General features: G+C 47.5%; 1 protein-coding gene across 1 annotated transcript in view; it reads right to left on the reverse strand.

Annotated features, from left to right (window-relative positions):
- Positions 1 to 22,499, reverse strand: part of trpv4 (transient receptor potential cation channel, subfamily V, member 4) — a 47,654-nt gene extending 25,155 nt beyond the window's left edge. The window contains exons 1-4 of the mRNA XM_078421771.1: positions 22,123 to 22,499; positions 14,293 to 14,465; positions 10,246 to 10,398; positions 4,415 to 4,555 (exon numbers count right to left, since the gene is read on the reverse strand). Of these exons, the coding sequence (XP_078277897.1) occupies positions 4,415 to 4,555; positions 10,246 to 10,398; positions 14,293 to 14,465; positions 22,123 to 22,499 (844 nt within the window). The remainder of the gene's footprint in view (positions 1 to 4,414; positions 4,556 to 10,245; positions 10,399 to 14,292; positions 14,466 to 22,122) is intronic.
- Positions 22,500 to 24,867: the final 2,368 nt, after the last annotated feature.

Raw genomic sequence — 24,867 nt, forward strand, 5'->3', positions numbered from 1 at the left:
AAAAAAACTGCAGATGCTGGTTTGGATCGAAGGTCTGAAGAAAGTCTGAAGAAGGGTCTCGACCCGAAACGTCACCCATTCCTTCTCTCCAGAGATGCTGCCTGGCCCGCTGACTTACTCCAGAATTTTGTGTCTACCTTCATACTAGAATCCGCCTCCGTCTCTTCAGCTTAAACTTTCCCAAGTGTTCATTTCGTCTGGTGAAAGACAACTGCAAACAGCCTCAAGTAACCTGACTTTTTAATTGCTCTTTGCATACAACAATCTTGCATTTTTTTACACTTCATCACTAGGTTTCTTGGTATACACTGTGATGGTTTCACCGTGAACTACTGCTTTGATCTTTTTCAAGATCATACGGTCGTCAGGAGTTCGTTGCCAGACCTCCATAGATCTTCATTCTCCCTCTGATTCGTTCAGATTGACTTTACTTTAGACCCTGGAGATACGGCGTGGAAACGGGCCCTGAAGACAGAGGAGCAGAATTAGGCCATTCGGCCCATCGAGCCTACTCCGGCCATCTACTCTGCCTGCCTTAAACCATTGGTCGTGGACGGGACAACTGCGCTCCACTAACCCCAGGGAATGTCAATGGATGCCCTGCTTGTTAGGTATGTTCTTCTACGGCTGGTTGGATGTAAGCTTCAATCCATCAGGCTTCTGACAACACGACCATCAGCACAATGGGGGAGGTCCTCGTGATCTGAGACTGACTCTTGTGCCAATATTCTTAGTGCACATCGTGTATGTGTATGCAACAAATAAAAATGACTTGACTTGTCAGGAAATGCTCACATTCTGGCAGCTGACTGTTCACAATAAAAGCATCCCGTGACTTTGCCGTCATTTCCTTTAATTGCTTTGTTGGATATCCGTTGAAATAATCCCAAACCTTTTTACTTTGTAACACTCACACAAAGAAAACAGCAGCGATGGCTGAATTATATTCTGGTCCAAATATTCTGGCATTTATTCCTTAGAGCAGGGGTGGTCTTATAGAGGTGTATAAGATAGTGAAGGGAATAGATAGGACAAATGCACAGTGCAGTAGGAAGGAACTTTACACCAAAGATAGACACAAAATGCTGGAGTAACTCAGCGGGACAGGTAGCATCCCTGGAGGGAAGGAATGGGTGACGTTTTGGGTTGAGACCCTTCTTCAGTAAATGCGAAGAGTCTTCTACCCAGAGTTGGGGAATCAAGAACCAGTGGACATAGGTTTAAGGTGAGAGGGGAAAGATTTAACAGGAACCTGAGGAGCAACCTTTTCACATAAAGGGTGGTGGGTGTATTGAATGAGCTGCCAGAAGAGGTAGTTGAGGCTGGTACCATAACAACGTTTAAATGACATTTGGACAGGTGCATGGATAGGAGATGTTTCAAGGGAGGAGGAGAACACCTTCATTTCTGAACACCTCTGGTCAGCCCACCTGAACCGACCTGATCTCCCAGTTGCTAAACACTTTAATTCTCCTTTGCATGTCCAAGGTCTCCTCCATTGTCAGCGTGAGGCTAAACGCAAATTGGTGGAACAGCATCTCATATTTCACTTGGGCAGCTTACAGCCCAGTGGTATGAATATTGATTCTCTAACTTCAAGTAACCCCCAGCATTCCCTCTCTGTCTATCCCTCCCCCACACATTGCACCAGCTTCTCGTTTTCACCCAACAAACAGCTTACAACGGCCTGTTTCTTTTATCATCGTCACTTCTTTGCATATCCTTCATTCATTGTCCTTTATCTCTCTACATCATCGTCTATATCTCTCGTTTCCCTTATCCCCTGACGAGTCTGAAGAAGGGTCCCGCCCCAAAACATCACCCATTCCTTCTCTCCGGAAATGCTGCCTGTCCCGCTGAGTTACACCAGCTTCTTGTGTCTGTCCAAGGTTTAGAGGGATGTGGGCCAAACGCAGGCAGGTGGGACTAGTGTCGGTGGGGCATCTTGGTTGGCTTGTGCAAGTTGGCCGAGGGGCCTGTTTCCATGCTACGACTTGCACAATGAAATTGTGAACTTTTCTCCCCATTCTTCTCTCCACCCCCTGGTAACAGGCCTCACTTTACTTCACAATATATTTCCAATGCTGCCATGGATTAACTAACGCCTAATCCGCTTTCCTCCCACATCCCAAAGACTTGTTAGTTGGCAGGTTGTTGGGTGCTGGAAATTGCCCATCGTGTGAAGGTGGTTGGTAGAACGTGTGGGTGGTTGACAAGAATGTGGGCGGCACGGTGGTGCAGCGGGTAGAGCTGCTGCCTCACAGCGCCAGAGACCCAGGTTCAACCCTGACCTTGGGTGCTGTCTGTATGGAGTTTGTACATTCTCCCTGTGACAGTGTGGGTTTTCACCGTAGCGTGCAGCGTAGGCTCACTAGGTTAATTCCCGGAATGGCGGGACTATCATATGTTGAAAGACTGGAGCGACTAGGCTTGTAAACAGTGGAATTTAGAAGGATGAGAGGAGATCTTATCGAAACATATAAGATTATTAAGGGGTTGGACATGTTAGAGGCAGGAAACATGTTCCCAATGTTGGGGGAGTCCAGAACAAGGGGCCACAGTTTAAGAATAAGGGGTAGGCCATTTAGAACTGAGATGAGGAAAAACTTTTTCAGTCATAGAGCTGTGAATCTGTGGAATTCTCTGCCTCAGAAGGCAGTGGAGGCCAATTCTCTGAATGCATTCGAGAGAGAGCTAGATAGAGCTCTTAAGGATAGCGGAGTCAGGGGGTATGGGGAGAAGGCAGGAACGGGGTACTGATTGAGAATGATCAGCCATGATCACATTGAATGGCTGTGCTGGCTCGAAGGGCCGAATGGCCTCCTCCTGCACCTATTGTCTATTGTCACCAGGTGCTCCGGTTTGCAGGTTAACGGCTTCTGTAAATCATTCCCAGTGTGTAGGGAGTGGATGAGAAAGTGGGACAATGTAGATCTAGTGTGAGTAGGTGATCGCTGGTCGGCAGGAACTCAGTGGGACGAAGTGCCTGTTTCATGCTATATCTCTAAACCAAATTAAAAAATTGGGATTAGTGTAAATGGGTGGTTGATGTTCAGTGCTGATTCAATGAGTTGAAGGTCCTGTTTCCTTGCAGCATCTCCCTATGTCTGTGGAACATCTCAAGTGGTTGATGAGGATGGCCACACTTGGATACTGGATGTCGTCCTGGTTAAAAAGAAAATCGCAGCTGTTGTTGACAGGTCCGTTAGATTTGAGGAAAATTCAGGATCAATGCGGGCAGCATTTATTGCGAGGGCAACTAAATATCACCACCTCGAAGAGACTGTCAAGGATAACCTCACGTGTGTAGGAAGGAACTGCAGATGCTGGTTTACACCGAGGATAGACACAAAATGCTGGAGTAACTCAGCGGGACAGACAGTATCCCTGGAGAAAAGGAATCGGTGACGTTTTGGGTCATAGAAACATAGAAAATAGGTGCAGGAGGAGGCCATTCGGCCCTTCGAGCCAGCACCATTCATTGTGATCATGGCTGATCGTCCCCAATCAATAACCCGTGCTTGCCTTCTCCCCATATCACTTGATTCCACTAGCCCCTAGAGCTTGATCTAACTCTCTCTTAAATCCATCCAGTGATTTGGTTTCCACTGCCCTCTGTGGCAGAGAATTCCACAAATCCACAACTCTCTGGGTGAAAAGTTTTTTTCTCACCTCAGTTTTAAACTTGGTCGTTGGCAAGAGGGTCATGGTTTCCAGACAGCAAGGCAGTAATGGGTATTTAGGTATGCATAATTATCACTTTATCACTCTAATAAGTTCATAAGTTCTTAGGAACAGAATTAGGACATTGGGCTCATTGAATCTACTCCCCCTTTCAATGGTGGACGATCCATCTTTCCCTCTCAACTCCATTCTCTTGCCTTTTCCCTGTAACATTTGACACCCTTTGGAGCGGCACGGTGGCGTAACGGTAGAGTTGCTATCTTACAGCGCCAGAGACCCGGGTTCGATGCTGACGAACAGTGGTGTCCGTACGGAGTTTGTACGCTCTCCCCCTGGGTCTCCCGCTTGGGTTTTCCCCGGGTGCTCCGGTTTCCTCCCACACTCCAAAGACGTGCAGGTTTATAGGTTCATTGGTTTCTCTAAATTGTAAACTGTCCCTAGTGTGTAGGATTGTGAAGTAAAGTAAACCATTACTAATCAAGAATCTGTCAATCTCCGCTTTAAAAATACCCAATGACAAAATACCCATCTGTGGCAATGAATTCCACAGATTCACCACCCTCTGATTACATGGATTCCTCCTCATCTCCTTTCTACAGGCAAGTCTGAGGCTGTGCCCTCTGGTCCTAGACTCTGCCACTCATGGAAACCTCTCACGATATCTCAGTGGAAGAAGCTGGAATGAAAGTACACCAAGATTAAAAATTGGGAAATTGTAGCATCTTCTCACCAAAGTAGAAATATCCGCCCTCATCCTTCGGCTGGAAGAACTTCCCTCGAGCCTGGGCGTGGACATCCCCCCCCTTTTCAACCAGCAGCTCCACGTAGTGTTTGCAGCGCCGCTCGATGGCAATGTGCAGTGCGGTCTGGCCTGAGGCAAGAGAGAAAAGATGGACAATTCTTTTTCCATAATTTAGAACTTGCTTAGTGGCGGCACGGTGGCGCAGCGGGTAGAGTCGCTGCCTCACAGCGCCAGAGACCCCGGTTCGATCCCGACTACGGGTGCTTGTCTGTACGGAGTTTTTGTACGTACTACCTGTGACCTGCGTGGGTTTTCGCCTGGTGCTCCGGTTTCCCCCCACAACTCCAAAGACGTACAGGTTTGCAGGTTAATTGGCTTCGGTAAAATTGTAAATCGTCCTTAGTGTGTGGGATAGTGTTAGTGTACGGGTGATTGGCATACTGGTCGGCACGGACAAATGTGAAGGGCCTGTTTACGCGCTGGATCTCTAAGGTCTAAAGTCAATTTGTTTATTGCTGTAAAACATTCAACTCATTAAATTCCCAATAAGGTAAATGTGTTCTTTACAGGTGATGCAGGAGTACATTTACCGAGAGTTTCTACACTGGCTGAAATTTAGTCCAACTCTAACATAATTTGTTTATTTGTTATGTTGTTGTAAACTAGCCAGAAGTTTGAAATTACACCAGTGGGGTCAATGAGCAGCACACAATTCCCCCCAGAGCAGTACACTGGTCCAAGTTCCTTTCTTATGTACGGTTGGCCTGTTGCAAGTCTAGTTTAAAGTCAATCATTGAAGCCATGCTCTTGAGGCGAATCATAGAGTCATAGAGTGGAAACAGGCCCCATCGGCCCAACTTGCCCACACCAGCCAACATGTCCCAGCTACATTAGTCCCACCTGCCTGCTTTTGGCCCATATCCCTCTAAATCTGCCCGCTTTTGGCCCATATCCCTCTAAACCTGCCCGCTTTTGGCCCATATCCCTCTAAACCTGCCCTATCCATTTACCTGTCTAATTGTTTCTTAAACGTCGCAATAGTACCAGCCTCAACTACATCCTCCGGCAGCTTGTTCCATACACCCACCACCCTCTGTGTAAAAAAGTTAGCCCACAGATTCCTATTAAATCTTTCCCCCTTCACCTTAAACCCATTTCCTCTGATTCTCAATTCCCCTACTCAGAGAAAGAGACTGTGCGTTTTCCCGATCTATGCTTCCCACAATTTTGTGCACCTCGAAAAGATCACCCCTCACCTTCCTGCGCTCCAAGGAATAGAGTCCTAGCCTGCTCAACCTCTCCCTACAGCTCAGGCCCTCGAGTCCTGGCAACATCCTCATAAATCTTCTCTGCACCCTTTCCAGCTTGACAACATCTTTCCTATGAGAGGGAGTTTATCTCTATATTTCCAGTATTGTATGCAGTTCTGGTTGGCACATTGCAGGAAGGATGGGGATGTTAGAAAGGGTACAGAAGGAGTTTATCAGAATGCTGCCTGGATCAGAGGAGATTAACTCTAAGGAGGAGCTGGACAGACTTGAATAGTTTTTTCTGGAGCCTCAGAGGCCGAGGAGCGACCTGATAGATGTAAAATTATCTTTTTGTTTAGAGATACAAGATGGAAACAGGCCCTTCGGCCCACCGAGTCCGTGCCGACCAGCGATCACCGCACACTAACACTATCCTATACACTATCCTATACACTGGGCATAAAGTCATTGGCTACGACATACCAGAGAAGGGAGCTCAAACTGGAAGCCAATACAGATCCACCACCGATTTTGTACACCCAGGAGCAAAGATGCTAGAGGAACAAGATAGACCACTCCACCCTAAAAACCGTAGTACGTCACGGCGCCATTTTAGTAGGCAAAACTTGCAGAAACATTTAAAAAGAAAAATAACAAAAATCTGTGAATTGATAGATGAGATATATTCTGCATTTTAATGGTATCATCACACATACTGTTCACCCAAAACACTGATTACACTGCGAGAGGCACAACGGACGGCGGGTTTTGCTTACTAAAATGGCGGACGTTCCGCTCCTTTGCGTACTACACTTCAGGAATGGCGATTTCAACGGAGTGGTCCATTTTGTTCCTCTAGTATCTTTGCCCCGGGAGTCTGGCTGCTCCTTTAAACCAGACAAAATTCCCCCCCCCCGGCAGATCCGTTCCCATAGCCGACTTCTGAGGCCGACTTTGCGGGCCAATATCTTGGTCCCCCCTCCCTCCCCCCTCACAAGGCCGTGACCTTCTGTTCCGGCAAGACGCATAATCCAGTCAGGCTCTGGAACCAAGGGGCCTGTACTTCAACATAAGGCCCACTTGGCCAATAAACGTTGCATCAGGGGGATTCCGTCAAAACTATCATCCATGGGATGAACGCTTAACCATGGCCCTGTTTTGAAGAGGAGTAAGGAAATTGAGGCCATTATCCTATCCAATATATACCCATTAACGACTCTGTGAAACCAGAACCTGGTCATAATCCCACTGCTGTTCAGTAAACCGCGCAGTGCAGAAATTAGTCACTTGGCATCCTACTACACCATGACCAGCAGAAAGAACAAACGCTCAGGCAAACACCACCACCTGCAGGTTCCCCTCCACGCCATACTCCACCCTGACTTGGAAATACAGTAAACCCTCATTATAACGGGCCATAGCGGGGGGAGAAGCTGTCCGTTATTGCCGAGTGTCCACTATCACCGAGTAAGGCGTTACTGTGTGTAGGAAGGAACTGCAGGTGCTGGTTTATAACAAAGTTATATAAGTGGTAGAAACAAACAGCTGCAGTCGCTAGTTAATGCACAAAAGGACACAAAGTGCTGGAGCAACTCAGCGGGTCAGGCAGCATCTCTGGAGATCATGGACGGGTGGCGTTTCGGATCGGGACTCTGGTTCAGGCTCTCGGCCTGGAACCGGGCCTGGAATCCAGGTGAGTTGACGACTGCTGGCCCTGGGGGAGAGGCGAGGATGGGCGGAGTCGATGGTCGCGGCCCGCGGGCGGCCGGAGTGCAGGGAAGTGGTGGCGGTGCTTCCGTATCCCAGCCTGGCGGTGAAGGTGAGTAGGTATGTCCACCATAACCGACATCCATTATAAAGAGGTCCATGAGAACGACGGCTCATTGGACATCCCCATTCCTCCATTGTCAACATGTTCATAAGTTCGTCAATGATCGGAGCAGAATTAGGCCCATCAAGTCCACTCCGCCAATCAATCGCAGCTGAGCTATCTCTCCCTCCTAACCCCATTCTCCTGCCTTCTCCCCGTAACCCCTGACACCCGCACTAATCAAGAATCAATCAATCTCTGCCTTAAAAATATCCATTGACTTGGCCTCCACAGCCTTCTGTGGCAATGAATTCCACAGATTCACCACCCTCTGACTAAAGAAATTCCTCCTCATCGTCCTAAAGGAACGTCCTTTTAATTCTGAGGCTCAGACCACTGGTCCTGGACTCCCCCACTAGTGGAAACATCCTCTCCACATCCACTCTATCCAGGATCCCAACCCAACGACATTGTGGGATTATCTTCACCAGACTGGAGTGGGCCGAGAAAGTGGCCCGCATTTCCGTCTGAAGACCAATTATGGATTCTCAAGGACAATAAATGCTGGGGCTGCAGGAAACGCCCAAAAAGGAATACATTTAAAAAGTAATAGGACATCCACTTCCCTTACTTTCCGGCTCCTTCGGTTCCTCGCCCTGCTCCGTTCCCCACTCCCCCACCCAAATCGCACATCTCCAGATGCCACGGACGACTGATAGCTCTCATTACCGCAAGGAATGAAAACCGCAAGAAATTGCAGGGTTTTCGTTTGCGAAGCCCCACCCCTGACCCGACACCCTCTCAGAACAGAGCGCAACGTTTTACATGGTAAGCCCTTTGAAGTGGAGAGATGCTGCCAATGAACAAGTCTTTGGTTATTCAGGAAGGGGCTGAGACCTGGTGCTGATCAATAGCAGCAGAAGTCCTGGTATACTTCTCGAAACAGACTCGAGTCAACCTAACACTGGCCTTCTGTTCCAGATGTGCTCCAGGGAGGGGCATTGCTGGGAAATTCTTGCCGCTTGGCTCTCTCCACCCTTCCACACACAGTTTACACTACATGAGTGTTCCACATCAATGGAATTATAAATAACCCAGTCCCAAGTTGCTTGAAAATCCTAACTTAATGACCTAATTTTCTGGCTATCGCTGAAAGTGTTTTAATAGGTAAACAGAGGTGGGGAGGAAGACTGAAATTATCAACATAAATAGAAAGAATGCAATTCACATTTTGCCACAGTAAATAAATTAACAGAAAGGGCGGCACGATGGCGCAGTGGTAGAGCTACCGGGTCACAGCGCCAGGGACCCGGGTTCGATCCTGACTACGGGCGCTTTCTGTATGGAGTTTGCACGTTTTCCCCGGGACCTGCCTGGGTTTTATAAACAATAGACAATAGACAATAGGTGTCTGCCCCGTTCCTGCCTTCTCCCCATACCCCCTCACTCCGCTATCCTTAAGAGCTCTATCCAGCTCTCTCTTGAAAGCATCCAACGAACTGGCCTCCACTGCCTTCTGAGGCAGAGAATTCCACACCTTCACCACTCTCTGACTGAAAAAGTTCTTCCTCATCTCCGTTCTAAATGGCCTACCCCTTATTCTTAAACTGTGGCCCCTTGTTCTGGACTCCCCCAACATTGGGAACATGTTTCCTGCCTCTAATGTGTCCAATCCCCTAATTATCTTATATGTTTCAATAAGATCCCCCCTCATCCTTCTAAATTCCAGTGTATACAAGCCCAATCGCTCCAGCCTTTCAACATACGACAGTCCCACCATTCCCGACAGATTTTCTCCGAGATCTTCAGTTTCTTCCCACACTCCAAAGCCGTACAGGTTTGTAGGTTAATTGGCTTGCTATAAATGTAAATTGTCCCTGGTGTGTGTAGGATAGTGTTAGAGTGCGGGGATCGCTGGTCGAGGTGTGGACTCGGTGGGCCTGTTTCCACGCTGTATCTCTAAACATAAATCTGCCTTATATCTTTCTGAATGGAGATCAATTTCCATCAGAAAATTACCTGGTATTCAATAGACAATAGACAATAGGTGCAGGAGGAGGCCATTCGGCCCTTCGAGCCAGCATCAATGTGATCATGGCTGATCATTCCCAATCAGTACCCCGTTCCTGCCTTCTCCCCATACCCCCTGACTCCGCTATCCTTAAGAGCTCTATCTGGCTCTCTCTTGAATGCATTCAGAGAATTGCCTTCTGAGGCAGAGAATTCCCTTGTGATCCATGGCCACCTTTCTTTACATCTTCGTCTCTGATTTACAATGGATATAGATGCACGGGGTTGGAAATTTTGCAAGGGCTGCAACATTTGTACATTCTCCATGGGGTGAGCCACAGAATGAGAAAACCCATGATTTCAATTTGCAATCATCTCTGATGATTTCCACTGATCGGTTGAAAGATGCAGCATGGACCCAGCCCTTCGGCCCACCGAGTCCACGCCGACCATCAACCTCCCGTTCACACTAGTTATCTTTTATCCCACTTTCGCATCCACTCCCTGCACACTATGGGCAGTTTTACAGAGGGCCAATTAACCTACAAACCCACACATATTTGTCAGGTTTGTAGGTTAATTGGCTTTGATGAAACTTGTCGCTAGCGTGTAGGATAGTGTTAGTGTACGGGGATCGCTGGTCGGCGCGGACTCGGTGGGCCGAAGGGCCTGATTCCACGCCTTATCTCGAAACTTAACTAAACGAAGAGTTGAGTTACAAGTGGCGTCAACAGTGGTTGCCCTCTCACCTCTGTAATACACATCCCGGAAGGGAACATTGATGAACTCTGGAAGGCTCCCTGTCTTTTCTGCTATCTCCAGCAACATTGGTATGGTGTCGTTCTTCCCGTGGGTTAAGTTTAACAGCGCCTTTGGTAAGCAGGTCTTTCCTGTTGATGGTTCTAGGAATGATAAAGGAAGAATCATTAGTCCGCATTGAATCACAACGCATGGGCAGCATGGTGGCGCAGCGGTAGAGTTGCTGCCTTGCAGAGCCAGACTATGGATCTGCTGCCTGCACTGCCTGTAATATTTTTCATATTCATATTTCATATTTTAGATACAGCGCGGAAACGGGCCTTTTCGGCCCACCAAGTCCGCGCCGCCCAACGATCCCCGCACATTAACACTATCCTACACACACTAGGGACAATTTTTACATTTACCCAGTCAATTAACCTACATACCTGTACGTCATATGGTAACCAGAATTGCATATAATACACCAAATGCGGCCTTCATCGGCTGAGGCACTGAGTATAAGATTTAGGACACCAGGTACAAAATATTCATTGTACAGGATTTGCAGTATTGTTCTTGCTACACTACGGAAAGTATGCATAGTTATAGAGAGAGTGCAGAAGAGATTCTACAGTGGCGTAGCGGTAGAGTTGCTGCCTTACAGCGCCAGAGACCCAGTTTCGATCCTGACTACAGGTGCTGTTTGTACGGAGTTTGCACGTCTTCTCCCTGACCTGCGTGGGTTTTCTCCAGGTGCTCCGGTTTCCTCCCACACTCCAAAGATGTACAGGTTTGTAGGCTAATTGGCTCGGTAAAATTGTAAATTGCCCCTAGTGTGTGTAGATAGTGTTAGTGTGCTGGGATCGCCGGTCGGCGTGGACCTGTTGGGCCGTAGGGCCTGTTTCCACACTGTATCTCTAACACTAAAACACACTACAAGCAGTTAAATTGCCACCCCATAATCTGACCACTTAGGCTTCCAGGCATTCTTTTGTAAACTACTTTAACAACCATTGGAACTTCAGTGAAACATTGGTTTTGTGTGCCAACATTCCCTTGTGGTTTCCAAACTTTGACATTGCTACCAAGGACTTATCCATCAGCGATCCAGAACTGTAATTCTGTATTTAAGAACTGACAATACATGTATTTAGTTTAGGTAATGTACATACAAGCTTTGTCTAAAATAAGAACTAATGTCAGAGGGAGGAAGGACACCTCATATTTCGCTTGGGTAGCCCAGCGGTATGAACATTGACTTCTCGGACTTCAAATAGCCCCTGCTTTCCCTCTCTCTCCAGCCCCTCCCCCTTCCCAGTTCTCCCACCAGTCTTACTGTCTCCGACTACATTCTATCTCTGTCCCACCCCACTCCCCTGACATCAGTCTGAAGAAGGGTCTCGGTCCGAAACGTCACCCATTCCTTTTCTCCAGAGATGCTGCCTGTCCTGTTGAGTTACTCAAGCATTTTTGTGTCTACCTTCGTCTCAAAAAATAAGTTGTGCTTTTTTTGAACCACAATGGGAATTAATAATTATGCCTGGGATACATCCATAAAATAGAGTCGGAGAGTCCATACAGCACGGAAACAGGCCCTTCGGCCCCACTCATCCATGCTAACCAAGATGCCCCATCGAAGCTCAACACATTTACCTGTCCTTGGCCCATATCCTTCTAAGCCCTTAGTTTAGCTCTAGTTTAGTTTAAGAGATACAGTGCGGAAACAGGCCCTTCAGCCCACCAACTCCGCACCGACCAACGATCACGCCATACACCAACACTATCCTACAGGGACAATTTACAATTCTTACCGAAGCCAAGTCTTTGGAGTATCCGGGGAAAACCCACACGGATCACAGGGAGAACGTACAAACGCCTTACAGACAGCACCCGTAGTCAGGATCAGAAATAGGTCTCTGGCGCTGTGAAGCAGCAACTGTACAACTATGCCACTGTGCTTTCTTGTCCATGGACCTGTTATAGTACATGCCTCAACTACCTCCTCTGGCAGCTCGTTCCATACACCCACCACGCTCCGAGTGAAAAAGTTGCCCCTCAGGCTCCTATTAAATCTTTCTCCTCTCACCTTAAAGTAGAAGAGTCCGGTTATTCAAGTCTCTGGCATGCTGCAAACATATGTTTAGCAAACCTGACCACCGTAATGATATTTTAATATATTTTGATATTTTTATGCATCCTATGGATTGAATGATCTTCTGTTCAAAGGATTGTACGACGCTGCATGGCGTAGATTCTTAGCCAATGTGCACTGCCAGTGTTATTCTGCCCTTGAGCTAACTATACAGTGGATTAAGGTTACCCTATAATTCCCATTTTGTAGGACATAGGCACCACTGGCAAGGCCAACACTCACTGTCCATCCATAATTACACTTCACAAGATGATGAGACGCCACCCTTGAAGCAAACCACCACAATCTAAGCTGAATGAAGGAATGAATGAATGAATACTTTATTGTCAAATGTGACAAGACACAGTGGAACTATTTGCTTGCACACCCAAGGTATGCAAATAAGCTCCACATAAAGGGCGCTGACAAAGTGACAAAGTATCCCGCCTCAGGACCTCCTCTGATCTCCCCCCCACCCATTCACGGCGGGCCCCCCCCACGCCGGGTCCTCTATGTTCTCCCCCCCCTTCCCCCTCCCTCCCATGCAGTTAACATGCAAGTCATGTTAACTCTCCTTCCCATTCCCACACAGTCAGACCCATCTGTCCTCACCCTCCTCCATTGCTATGGAGAGGCCAAACGCAAATAGTTTACACAACAATGGTATGGACATGGAATATTCCCGTTTCAGGTCACCCACACCCCTGATGTTTAGGTACAGGAAGGAACTGCAGATGCTGGTTTTACCCCGAAGATGGTCACAAAATGCTGGAGTAACTCAGCGGGTCTCTGGAGAGAAGGAATGGGTGACACTTCGGGATGAGATCCTTCTTCTTGCACTCTACATCTACATGACAAAGATCCTCTGCCAGGCTCACCCTGCCTCCATTCATGTACCAAAGAAGTCAACGTAACATTAAACATCCTCAAATCCAAACAGACCGGGTACATAGCTACTGCCATTTATTTAATGTACACCCACTCCTCTAAATACAGTCTACTGTAAAAGGATAGAACAAATGGTCTTGAATTGATAAGCAGATGCTAAATGTTACTGGTGTGGTTTCAGAATGTCCCTGGCAACAGGAATCACTCTTTACCCAGTTAACTGCCACATCGAAACACAGGGGTAGATTTGTATCCTCATCAACTAGGCATTAATCATCGTTAATTGTCAATTATTATTCATTATGAATAATCCAATTGTAGGTTGGATGTAAGAAAGAAGGGGGGAAGGGGGGGCAGAGGGGGAGAGGGGGAGAGAGGGAGGGAGGGAGGGAGGGAGGGAGGGAGGGAGGGAGGGAGGGAGGGAGGGAGGGAGGGAGGGAGGGAGGGAGGGAGGGAGGGAGGGAGGGAGGGAGGGAGGGAGGGAGGGAGGGAGGGAGGGAGGGAGGGAGGGAGGGAGGGAAGGAGGGAAGGAAGGAAGGAAGGAAGAAAGACTTGTTGAACTACTCCCACTTTGTGTCCATCTATGGTGTAGTTCAGTTTAGTTTAGTTTAGAAATACAGCACGGAAACAGGCCCTTCGGCCCACCAAGTCCGCGCCGACCAGCGATCCCCACACACTAACACTACTCTACACACACTAGGGACAATTTACATTTATTACCAAGCCAATTAACCTACAAACCTGTACGTCTCTGAAGTGTGGGAGGAAACCGAAGATGTTGGAGAAAACCCACGCAGGTCACAGGGAGAACGTACAAACTCCGTACAGACAGCGCCCGCAGTCCAGATCGACCCCGGGTCTCTGGCGCTGTAAGGCAGTAGCTCTACCGCTGCGCCACCGTGCCGCCCACATCTGTAAACCAGCATCTGTAGTTTTTTGTTTCTAACACCAGGATGAGTACTATCTCCATGCTCTGACTTTGAGTACGGTCTCACGGTGATTATAGTTTGCTGCCGTATTTGGGTTTTCACTTTACCTCGAAATTCCTCGTCTGTCAGCCGCTTCTTCTGACTCAGGAGGAAGACCAGCAGCCCATCGAGCCCGGCCACTGACCCCTGAGACACGATGTCGAACAGCAGCGCCCGGTTAAACACCTTCAGAACTGGCGGCGGCTCTGGAGCTGGGGCCTTCACCTTGGGACTGTTCTTACTGGAATGAAACACAAATGGCGGTGAAGTCGGGACCTGAATGGGAGATGACTGCTCTGTGTCTCTCTGAGAATTACAGAGCCCAAAAGTGTTACCCAGCCCTCCCTCCCACACCCAAGTCACCCTGCTAGTTCCACTGTTCGTAAGTGTCCCTTTGTTATCACCTCGTCCACAGCCAACAATGGACCATTGTGGGCTCCTTGGCCATTGGTGCCGGCTATAATTTGTTTTGTGTACCTTGTCATACCTCTAGTTTCACTCCTCCCTGACTCTCAAACTGAAGAAGAGTCTCGACCCGAAACGTCACCCATTCCTTCCCTCCAAAGATGCTGCCAGTCCCGCTGAGTTACCCCAGCTCTTTGCATCTATCTGGTGTAAACCAGCATCTGCAGTTCGTCCCTACACAAAGCCTCTCTCTCTCGATGACAATGATAAAAGATTAAAGTGTAAAACTGGTGTATAAATTTATTTTCTGAGTATTTCTCAAAAGGAGTTAAAATATGATGTGTGGGGGAAATGTTTTCGTGGCAAGGTTTGATACATGTAAAAGAAATTAGACTTTGGTTTATTTTAGAGATATAGTGTTTTGGAACCAGGACCTTCGGCCCATCGGGTCCATGCCAACCATCGTTCACCCGTACACTAGTCCTACGCTATCCCATCCTACACACTAGGAGCCATTTATAAAGGCCAATTAAACTACAAACCGGCACGACTTTGGAATGTGGGAGGAAACCGGAGCGCCCGGAGAAAACCCACGTGGTCTCAGGGCGATCGCGCAAACTCCATACAGACAGCACCCGAATTCGGAATCGAACCTGGGTCTCTAATGCTGTGAGGCAGCAGCTCGACCGCAGCGCCACCGTGCTGCCCCAAATTCAATGTTTAATTGCCATATTTGCCCATATATTACTAAACCTGAAACAATAAAACAAACCAATAAAATTATGAAATAGTCCATTATTAATAGAACAACTAGAGTTTCATATGAAAAAAAGAAACTGATTCAAGTAATGGACCTAAAGCTTAAAGAAAGATGGGATGTATCTTAAAACAAAGAAAGACATTCTTCTAAAATTAAACCTCCAAAACCCTAGCAACATCCATGCCAGTGAATTTTACAGCCTGCCCTTTGGCATTCCATGGGAAGTATGGTCAGAGCAATTGTAATACCTTTCCTCAACCAAGTTCACACTCAGGGCGTGTAGATTAGTGTTACAGCCTTACAGCACCAGAGACCAATGTTCGATCCTGACTGTGGGTGCTGTCTGTACGGAGTTCGTACGTTCTCCCTGTGACCGCGTGGGTTTTCTCCGGGTGCTCCGGTTTCCTCCCACACTCCAAAGACATACAGATTTGTAGGTTAATTGGCTTCTGTAAGATTGTAAATTGTCCCTGGCGTGTACAAATCGAAGGTATCACAAAATGCTGGAGTAACTCAACGGGTCAGGCAGCATCTCTGGAGAGAAGGAATGGGTGATGTTTCGGGTCGAGACCCTTCTTCAGACTGATGTCAGGGGAGGGGGAGGGACAAAGAAAGGATGTAGTTGGAGACAGGAAGACAGTGGGAGAACTGGGAAGGGGGTGGGGAAAGAGAGGGACAGAGGAGCTATCTGAAGTTAGAGAAATCAATGTTCATATCGCTGGGGTGTGAGCTGCCCAAGTGAAATATGAGCTGCTGTTCCTCCAATTTGCTGTGGGCCTCGCTATGACAATGGAGGAGGCCCATGACAGAAAGGTCAAACTGGGAGTGGGAGGGGGAGTTGAAGTGCTCTTAGGGCTAATGGAATCAAGTCCCTAGTGTGTGTAGGATAGAGCTAGTATATGGGGTGATTGCTGGTCGATGAGGACTCAGTGGGCCGAAGGGCCTGTTGCCACGCTGTCTCTCTAAAGTCTAAAGTCTGGGCTTTTGACTGCATTGGAAAGGTAGTGCAAGACTCACGTAACTCTCAGGTTTCAGTACAGGTCATGTCCCACACAGTGTGTGGTTGGAATCAGGAATGCACTTCCCACAAATGCGGTGGAGCCAGTTCCATTGTGATCTTTCGGAAGTGATTGGTTAAACACATGGTGAAGAAAACTTTGCAATAATTCTAAGCATTCCACCAATTAAGTCTGTGCCTTCAAATGCATCAGTGCTCAAAACTCGATTTCCCTTCCTACGCCAGTCTTTGTACCTTTCTCCAATTTCCCCGCCCCCCCTCACCTTTCCTCCACTCTCTACCCCACCCAAGTGTGCACCCATTTCTCCCATTATCCTGCCCCCTCTTTCCCCTTCCTCCCTCCCACTTACCGCCCTTGACTTTGTATTTTACTCCTCTTCTATCCTTAACTTGCACCCTTTTGTCTCCTATTCATCTCTAGCCCTTGTCCAACCATCTGCCAATCCTACCCTCTCACCTGTATCCACCTATCACTTGCCAGGCTTTGTCCCATCCCCACCTCTTCTCCAGCTTTCCCTACCCAACTATAATCAGTCTGAAGAAGGGTCCCAACCTGAAACACCATCTATTCATGTCATAGAAACATAGAAACATAGAAAATAGGTGCGGGAGTAGGCCATTCGGCCCTTTGAGCCAGCACCGCCATTCAATATGAACATGACCGATCATCCAAAATCAGTACCCCGTTCCTGCTTTCTCCCCATATCCCTTGATTCCGTTAGCCCTAAGAGCTAACATCCAGTGAATTGGGCTCCACTGCCTTCTGTGGCAGAGAATTCCACAGATTCACAACTCTCTGGGTGAGAAGGTTTTTCCTCATCTCAGTCCTCCAGAGATGCTGCCTGACCCGTTGAGTTATGCCAGCATTTTATGGCTTTTTTCTTTCTCTTCTTCTACTCCTTTAAAACCTTAAACGCCCACCACTCTAACCAAACCTTTGTAGTCTTCTCTTTATATTAAGTGGTGTCAAATTATGATTTAAAATAGCTTCATTAAAACGCCTTGGGGCGATACTTGGAACATTATATAAAGTTGTTCCTGGCTATTTCTGTAAAATAGTTCTAGAAAAGTTCAACATAAAGGTGACCACTTTAACTTCAAAAGGGAATAATAAGAATAAAGGCATGGAAACAGGCCCTTCGGCCCACCGAGTCCGCACCGATCAGCATTCACCGCACACTAACACTATCCTACATACACCAGGGACAATTTACATTTATTCCAAGCTAATTAACCTGCAAACCTGCACGCCTTTGGAGTGTGGGAGGAGTCCAAAGATCTCGGAGAAAACCCACGCAGGTCACGGTGAGAACATATGAAATTCGTACAGGCAAGTACCGTAGTCAGGATTGAACCTAGGGTCTCTGGCGCTGTAAGCACTATAAGGCAGCAACTCTACTACTGCGCCACCGTGCAGCGCAAGAATAATCTCAAGAAAAAGTTTTTCAGAGATTTCTTTGGAGTTTGTTTTGGAAATAATTATTTGGAAAATGAAATCTGCCTACGAGCCGAGTTAAAAATTTAACTCAACTGGTGGTATTTCAGTAAGGAGCAGGTGAAGATCCAAACATTAAAATAGAGAAATAAAGCAAAAATCAGCCTTTCAAAAGGAATTGAGATTTTTTTTATCATGAATGGCGCAGGGGCCAATTCTAGCATCTGAAATACACTTTACCGAGAAAGAACACGGCGATCATATTCAATATTAACTTTTAAAATTAACTCCGAGGTGACTAGGAAGATCCGTTACTTGAGAACTACATTTCTTCCTCAGAGTGAGATCATCCAGGGCTCTCTCTGAGACCTAAGGTGTTACACCCTGTCCTGGCGAAAACCCCAGACACAACACATCTTTATTCACTGCCTATGGCACTCAGCTTAAAACATAAAGGCTCTGAAGACCTTCTGTCCAGATGCCCAGACAGTGATCTTATTACCACAAGTTCAGGGGGGGAGGGGGGGAGGGGGAGAAATCCCAATGCGTGGTGCAGCAAGAAAATGGTTGACTTTGTTGGTTGTAAAGAAGGATAAATATTCATTCCTAAACCACATGTGTGTGTGTGAGGAACTGATTCAAACATCGTCTCACATAGGCCGCATTCATCTGCAGGGCAACTTTTTTTTTCTCTCTATTTTTAAAAACCAAACGTGAAATTTAGAAAATAAAAATCAACTGGGGAGAAGGCCGGGGAACGGGATTTTGAGAGGGAACGATAGATCAGCCGCGATTGAATGGCGGAGTAGACTTGCTGGCCGAATGGCCTAATCCTTCTCCTATCAGTTCAGTTCAGAGATAACTCCAGTTCAGTTCAAAGATACAGTGCAGACAGGCCCTTCGGCCCACCAAGTCCGCGCCGACCAGCGATCACCCCGTACACCAGCACGATCCTACACACACATTCGGGGAAAGTTACGATTTTTTGTTACCATAGCCAATTAACCTACAAACCTCTTTGTAGTGTGGGTGGAAGGAAACCGGAGCACCCGGAGAAAACGCACGCAGTCACGGGGAGAGCATACAAACTCCGTACAGACAGTGCCTGTAGTCAGGATTGAACCCGGGTCTCTGGCGCTGTGAGGCAGCAACTCTATCGCTGCGCCACCGTGCTGACCCAACCTTATGAACTTATAAAATGACATTTAGTGGACATTTGTCACCACTAGTCATTGAGCCCCAGCCTATAAATTTCACCTCTCCACACTCATTTTTCCGCGGGGGGGGGGGAAAAAGGCCATTCCTAAATAATATGAAGGCTCAGGATAGCTAAAATGGTTTCTCTGTCTTTCAGTCCCACTAACACACGCGCTCGCACAATACCACAAATCTTCAGGTATGTGCCTTCTTTGCTGCAGAATGTTTTTTTTAAATGTCTGTAAGAGAGATGAGAAAGAACGGGCGAGAATTTGGTTAAAAAAAAATTGACTTTAAGAAGCTATTATAAGAAAATAACTGCAGATGCTGGTACAAATCGAAGGTATTTATTTCACAAAATGCTGGAGTAACTCAGCAGGTCAGGCAGCATCTCAGGAGAGAAGGAATGGGTGACGTTTCGGGTCGAGACCCTTCTTCAGACTGATGTCAGGGGGGTCTGAAGAAGGGTCTCGACCCGAAACGTCACCCATTCCTTCTCTCCTGAGATGCTGCCTGACCTGCTGAGTTACTCCAGCATTTTAAGAAGCTATTAAGTAGGGGAAGGAATTTGAGGAGGGAATGGCAGGAAATCTGACGGGGCAAAAGGAAAGGGAACGCACCACAGGATTAATTCTTTTGGAAAGGATGCAAATGTTAGCGGTGTTTCAGAGGTAGTATGGAAAATATGTGCGTGGAAACATTCAGGGACTATGTAATGGAACGGTACACCAGTTCGTCTGAAGTATGCAGTCTGCAGAAACGTCACCTATTCCTTTTCTCCAGGGATGCTGCCTGACCCGCTGAGTTACTCCACCATTTTTTTTTTTACACACATTTATTTTCCGGTCAATACAACAGATTGACCACACAGTTGTGAAAGTCAAATAGTACGAAATCGTGGCATCAAAAATAAAACAATATAATCGCACATGATATTTTCTGACCGGAAAAAAAAAGGTGTAGGCAGAAGCCAAAGCTTATTGTGCCTAACTTAATACTTAACAAAATATAATTTTTTTAAAACACAACATCATAAGTCAGAAGCAGATAAATAAAACATAGAAAGAAACACAAATATAGTCAAGAACCATCATTTCTGTCATGCCAGACATTTCTCAGTGCTGATCACATATTTTGTATCTTTCAAATATAATATTTTTTTGAATTTACACATATTACTACACTCTTTTAATTCATTGTTGCAACTATTCCATAAATTCTGCGTCTACCTTTGGTATAAACCAGCATCTACAGTTCCTTCCTACACACTGTACAGGAACTGTTCCTGTCGTCTTGCATCTCATGACACTATTTTATTCACAGGCATCTAACACAGTGTTCTGTCGGGCGGCACACGGTGGCACAGCTGGTGGAGCTGCTGCCGCACAGCGCCGGAGACCCAGGTTCCATCCTGACCTCACGCGTTGCCTGTGTGGAGTTTGCACGCTCCCCCAGTGACCGCGTGGGTGTGGGTTTCCACCGGATGCTCTGGTTTCCTCCAACATTCCAAAGACGTGCAGGTTTGTCGGCTAATTGACTTGTGTAAATTGCCCCTTGTGTTTGGGGGGGTTGCACTAGTTTATGTTGAAAGGCTGGAGCGATTGGGCTTGTATACACTGGAATTTAGAAGGATGAGGGGGGGATCTTATTGAAACATATAAGATAATTAGGGGATTGGACACATTAGAGGCAGGAAACATGTTCCCAATGTTGGGGGAGTCCAGAACAAGGGGCCACAGTTTAAGAATAAGGGGTAGGCCATTTAGAATGGAGATGAGGAGGAACTTTTTCAGTCAGAGAGTGGTGAAGGTGTGGAATTCTCTGCCTCAGAAGGCAGTGGAGGCCAGTTCGTTGGATGCTTTCAAGAGAGAGCTGGATAGAGCTCTTAAGGATAGCGGAGTGAGGGTGTATGGGGAGAAGGCAGGAACGGGGTACTGATTGAGAGTGATCAGCCATGATCGCATTGAATGGCGGTGCTGGCTCGAAGGGCTGAATGGCCTACTCCTGCACCTATTGTCTATTGTCTATTTGGTGATCGCTGGTCGGCCTGGGGGGGGGGGGGGGGGGGTGGGAAGAGCCTGTAACTACGCTGTGTCTCTAAAACTAAAATTAAAAACTAAAGCTAATAGGAACTTGTTTAATCTGAGCAACATTTCAAAATCAGCCACCTGGACCCCAGTAGTTTTTCAGTTGTACCTAGATCCTGTTTGCATCTACTTATCTCATCGAAACATATAAGACTATTAAGGGGTTGGACACGTTAGAGGCAGGAAACATGTTCCCAATGTTGGGGGAGTCCAGAACAAGGGGCCATAGTTCAAGGATAAGGGGTAGGCCATTTAGAACGGAGATGAGGAAAAACTTTTTCAGTTGTGAATCTGTGGAATTCTCTGCCTCAGAAGGCAGTGGAGGCCAATTCTCTGAATGCATTCAAGAGAGAGCTAGATAGAGCTCTTAAGGATAGCGGAGTCTGGGGATATGGGGAGAAGGCAGGAACGGGGTACTGATTGAGAATGATCAGCCATGATCACATTGAATGGCAGTGCTGGCTCGAAGGGCCGAATGGCCTCCTCCTGCACCTATTGTCTATTTACAGGTCAATCCCCTAAATCATATCAGCAGGTGAGCCTTGTCTCCTACACTGCAGAGATGTTCAGGTTTGTAGGTTAATTGGCTTCTGTAAATTGTCCCTAGTGTGTAGGATCGAAGTAATGTTGACGTGGATTGCGGGGGTGGGGGGGTCGAGAGGCCTGTTTCCGGGCTGTATCTTTCAACTAAACTAAACTAAATTAAACTAAACTAAGGGGTAGGCCATTTAGCACTGAGGTGAGGAAAAACTTTCACCCTAGAGAGTTGCGAGTCTGTGGAATTCTCTGCCACAGAAGGTGGTGGAGGCCAATTCACTGGATGTTTTCACGAGAGAGTTAGATTTAGCTCTTAGGGCTAAAGGAATCAAGGGATATGGGGAGAAAGCAGGAACGGGGTACTGATTTCAGATGATCAGCCATGATTCGAAGGGCCGAACGACCTACTCCTGCACATATTTTTCAATGTTTCTATGTGTCACTCTGTGACATACTCACTCTTTACCCGGCTTCTTTTTCTTCCTCTTGTCATCGCTGCCATGCCGGTAGGATCCATAGTCAAAGAGTGAATCCATTGGGGCCTTTTTAGGGGCGGGGGCCATGCTGGGCATGGACGAGTCGTAGATGGAAGACTCCAGCAGGTCAATCGGGTTGGGCATCCTGTTCTTGAACGCGCCTTGGAACTTGGACCTCAGGTTCAGCTTGTTGTTCTCGCCACTGTCACGGCCGGCGGGCCGGGGTTGCTCCCCGGCGGCACTGGCCTCATCGTTCTCAAACAGGTTCGCCAGAGAGGACAGAGGGAAGCCATCTTCAGTCAGGTTGTCCACGCCCCCGGGGCGCACTCTCCCAGAATCTTTACCTTCAGTCTCCGCCATCACCACCTGAATGGTAGCAAATGCATTCTGTGAATTATTTCCACTCTCTCTCCCTCGCTCTCTCTCTCTCTCTCTTTCTCTCTCACTCCCTCTCTCTCCCCTACTGTCTCTCTCTCATTCTCTCTCTCCTACTGTCTCTCTCTCTCTCTCTCTCTCTCTCTCTCTCTCTCTCTCTCTCTCACTGTCTCTCTCTCTCTCTCTCTCTCTCTCTCTCTCTCTCTCTCTCTCTCTCTCTCTCTCTCTCTCTCTCTCTCTCTCTCTCTCTCTCTCTCTCTCTCTCTCTCTCTCTCTCTCTCTCTCTCTCTCTCTCTCTCTCTCTCTCTCTCCCTCCCCCCCCCTTCTGTCTCTCCCTCTCTCTCCCCTTCTGTCTGTCTCTCTCCCCTTCTGTCTCTCTCCTTCTGTCTCTCTCCCTCCCCTTCTGTCTCTCTCTCTCCCCTTCTGTCTCTCTCCCTCCCCTTCTGTCTCTCTCTCCCCTTCTGTATCTCTGTATCTCTCTCTCTCTCTCTCTCTCTCTCTCTCTCTCTCTCTCTCTCTCTCTCTCTCTCTCTCGCGCGCGCTCTCTCTCTCCCTCCCTCTCTCTCCCCTTCTCTCTCTCACTCCCTCTCTCTCCCCTTCTGTCTCTCCCTCTCTCCCCTTCTGTCTCTCCCTCTCTGTCTGTCTCTCTCTCTCTCTCTCCCCTTCTGTCTCTCCCTCTCTCTCCCCTTCTGTCTGTCTCTCTCCCCTTCTGTCTCTCTCTCCCCTTCTGTCTCTCTCTCTCCCCTTCTGTCTCTCTCTCTCCCCTTCTGTCTCTCTCTCTCCCCTTCTGTCTCTCTCTCTCTCTCTCTCATCCAAACAATAAATCAAACTGACACAAAATGACTCAGCGGATAAAGATTGGACCAACAGGTCGGTGCCGACCAGCGATCAAACCGTATACTCGCATTATCCTACACACACTAAGGACAATTTACAATTTTACCGAAGCCAATTAACCAACAAACCTGAACGTCTTTGGAGTGTGGGAGGAAACCAGAACCCCCAGAGAAAAACCCACGCAGTCACGGGGAGAACGTACAAAGTCCATACAGACAGCACCCGTGGTCAAGATTGAACCCGTGTCTCTGGCGCTGTGAGGCAGCAACTCTACCGCTGCGCTACCATGCCGCCATCTCTCTGCAAACAATAAACCAAACTGAAATAAAATGACGCAGTGTGTTCGGATAAAGATCGGGCCTCCCTCCTCGAGAAGGAAAGGTTAATTGATGGGTGCGTTTATGACCATGGGGACACAAGGAACTGCAGAGTTTAGTTTAGTTTAGTTTAGAGATACAGCGGGGAAACAGGCCCTTCGGCCCGCCAAGTCCATGCCGACCAGCGATCCTCCGCACATTAACACTATCTTACAAACTAGGGACAATTTACAATTTTACCAAACCAATTAGCCTACAAACCTGCACGTCTTTGGAGTGTGGGCGGAAGCCGGAGCACCCGGAGAAAACCCACGCAGGTCACGGGGAGAACGTACAAATTTCGCCCAGACAGCGCCCGCGGTCAGGATCGAACCCTGATCTCTGACGCAGTGAGGCAGCAACTCGACCGCTGCGCCACCATGGCGCTCTTAACTGGATTCCATTCCATTTGCCACTGCTCCCCTTGACTTTTCAGCTCATTTCTGCCCCACTGGATCCTTAAACAACCTTCTTTGCTCTGGAACGTCACCAATTCTGGGGTAGTCTACAAACTTGCTAATCAAACCACCGACATTCGCATCCAAGTTATATATTACAAACAACGAAACTCTCAGCACCGATCCCCACGGGAACACCACTTGTTTACAGACTTCCAGTCAAAGAAAATCACTCATCCACCACTACCCTACGCTCCCGGTCACAAAGCCAATGTTAGATCCTGATTGTCAACACGCCTCGGATCAACTTTAGTTTATGATCACGTGTACCGAGGTACAGTGAAAAGCTTTTGTAGCGTGCTAACCAGTCAGCGGAAAGACAATACATGATTACAATCGAGCCATCCGCAGGTACAGATACATGATAAAGGGAATAACGGGTAAAGTCCGATTAAAGATAGTCCAAGGGTCTCCAATGAGGTCGATAGTATCTCAGGACCACTCTCTGGTTGTGGTAGGCTGGCTCAGTTGCCTGATAACAGCAGGGAAGAAACTGTTCCTGAATCTGGAGGAGTGTGTTTTCACACTTCTATACCTCCTGCCTGTGTAGGAAGGAACTGCAGATGCTGGTTTACATTGGAGATAGACACAGTGTATGCCTCTTGCCTGATGGGAGAGGGGAGAAGAGGGAGTGACCGTGGTGAGTCTCACCCTTGATTATGCTGGAGTCGGTGTGAGGTGTAAATGGAGTCAATGGAAGGG

The sequence above is a fragment of the Rhinoraja longicauda genome, chromosome 25, assembly GCF_053455715.1.
Source record: "Rhinoraja longicauda isolate Sanriku21f chromosome 25, sRhiLon1.1, whole genome shotgun sequence".
NCBI lineage: Eukaryota > Metazoa > Chordata > Chondrichthyes > Rajiformes > Arhynchobatidae > Rhinoraja > Rhinoraja longicauda.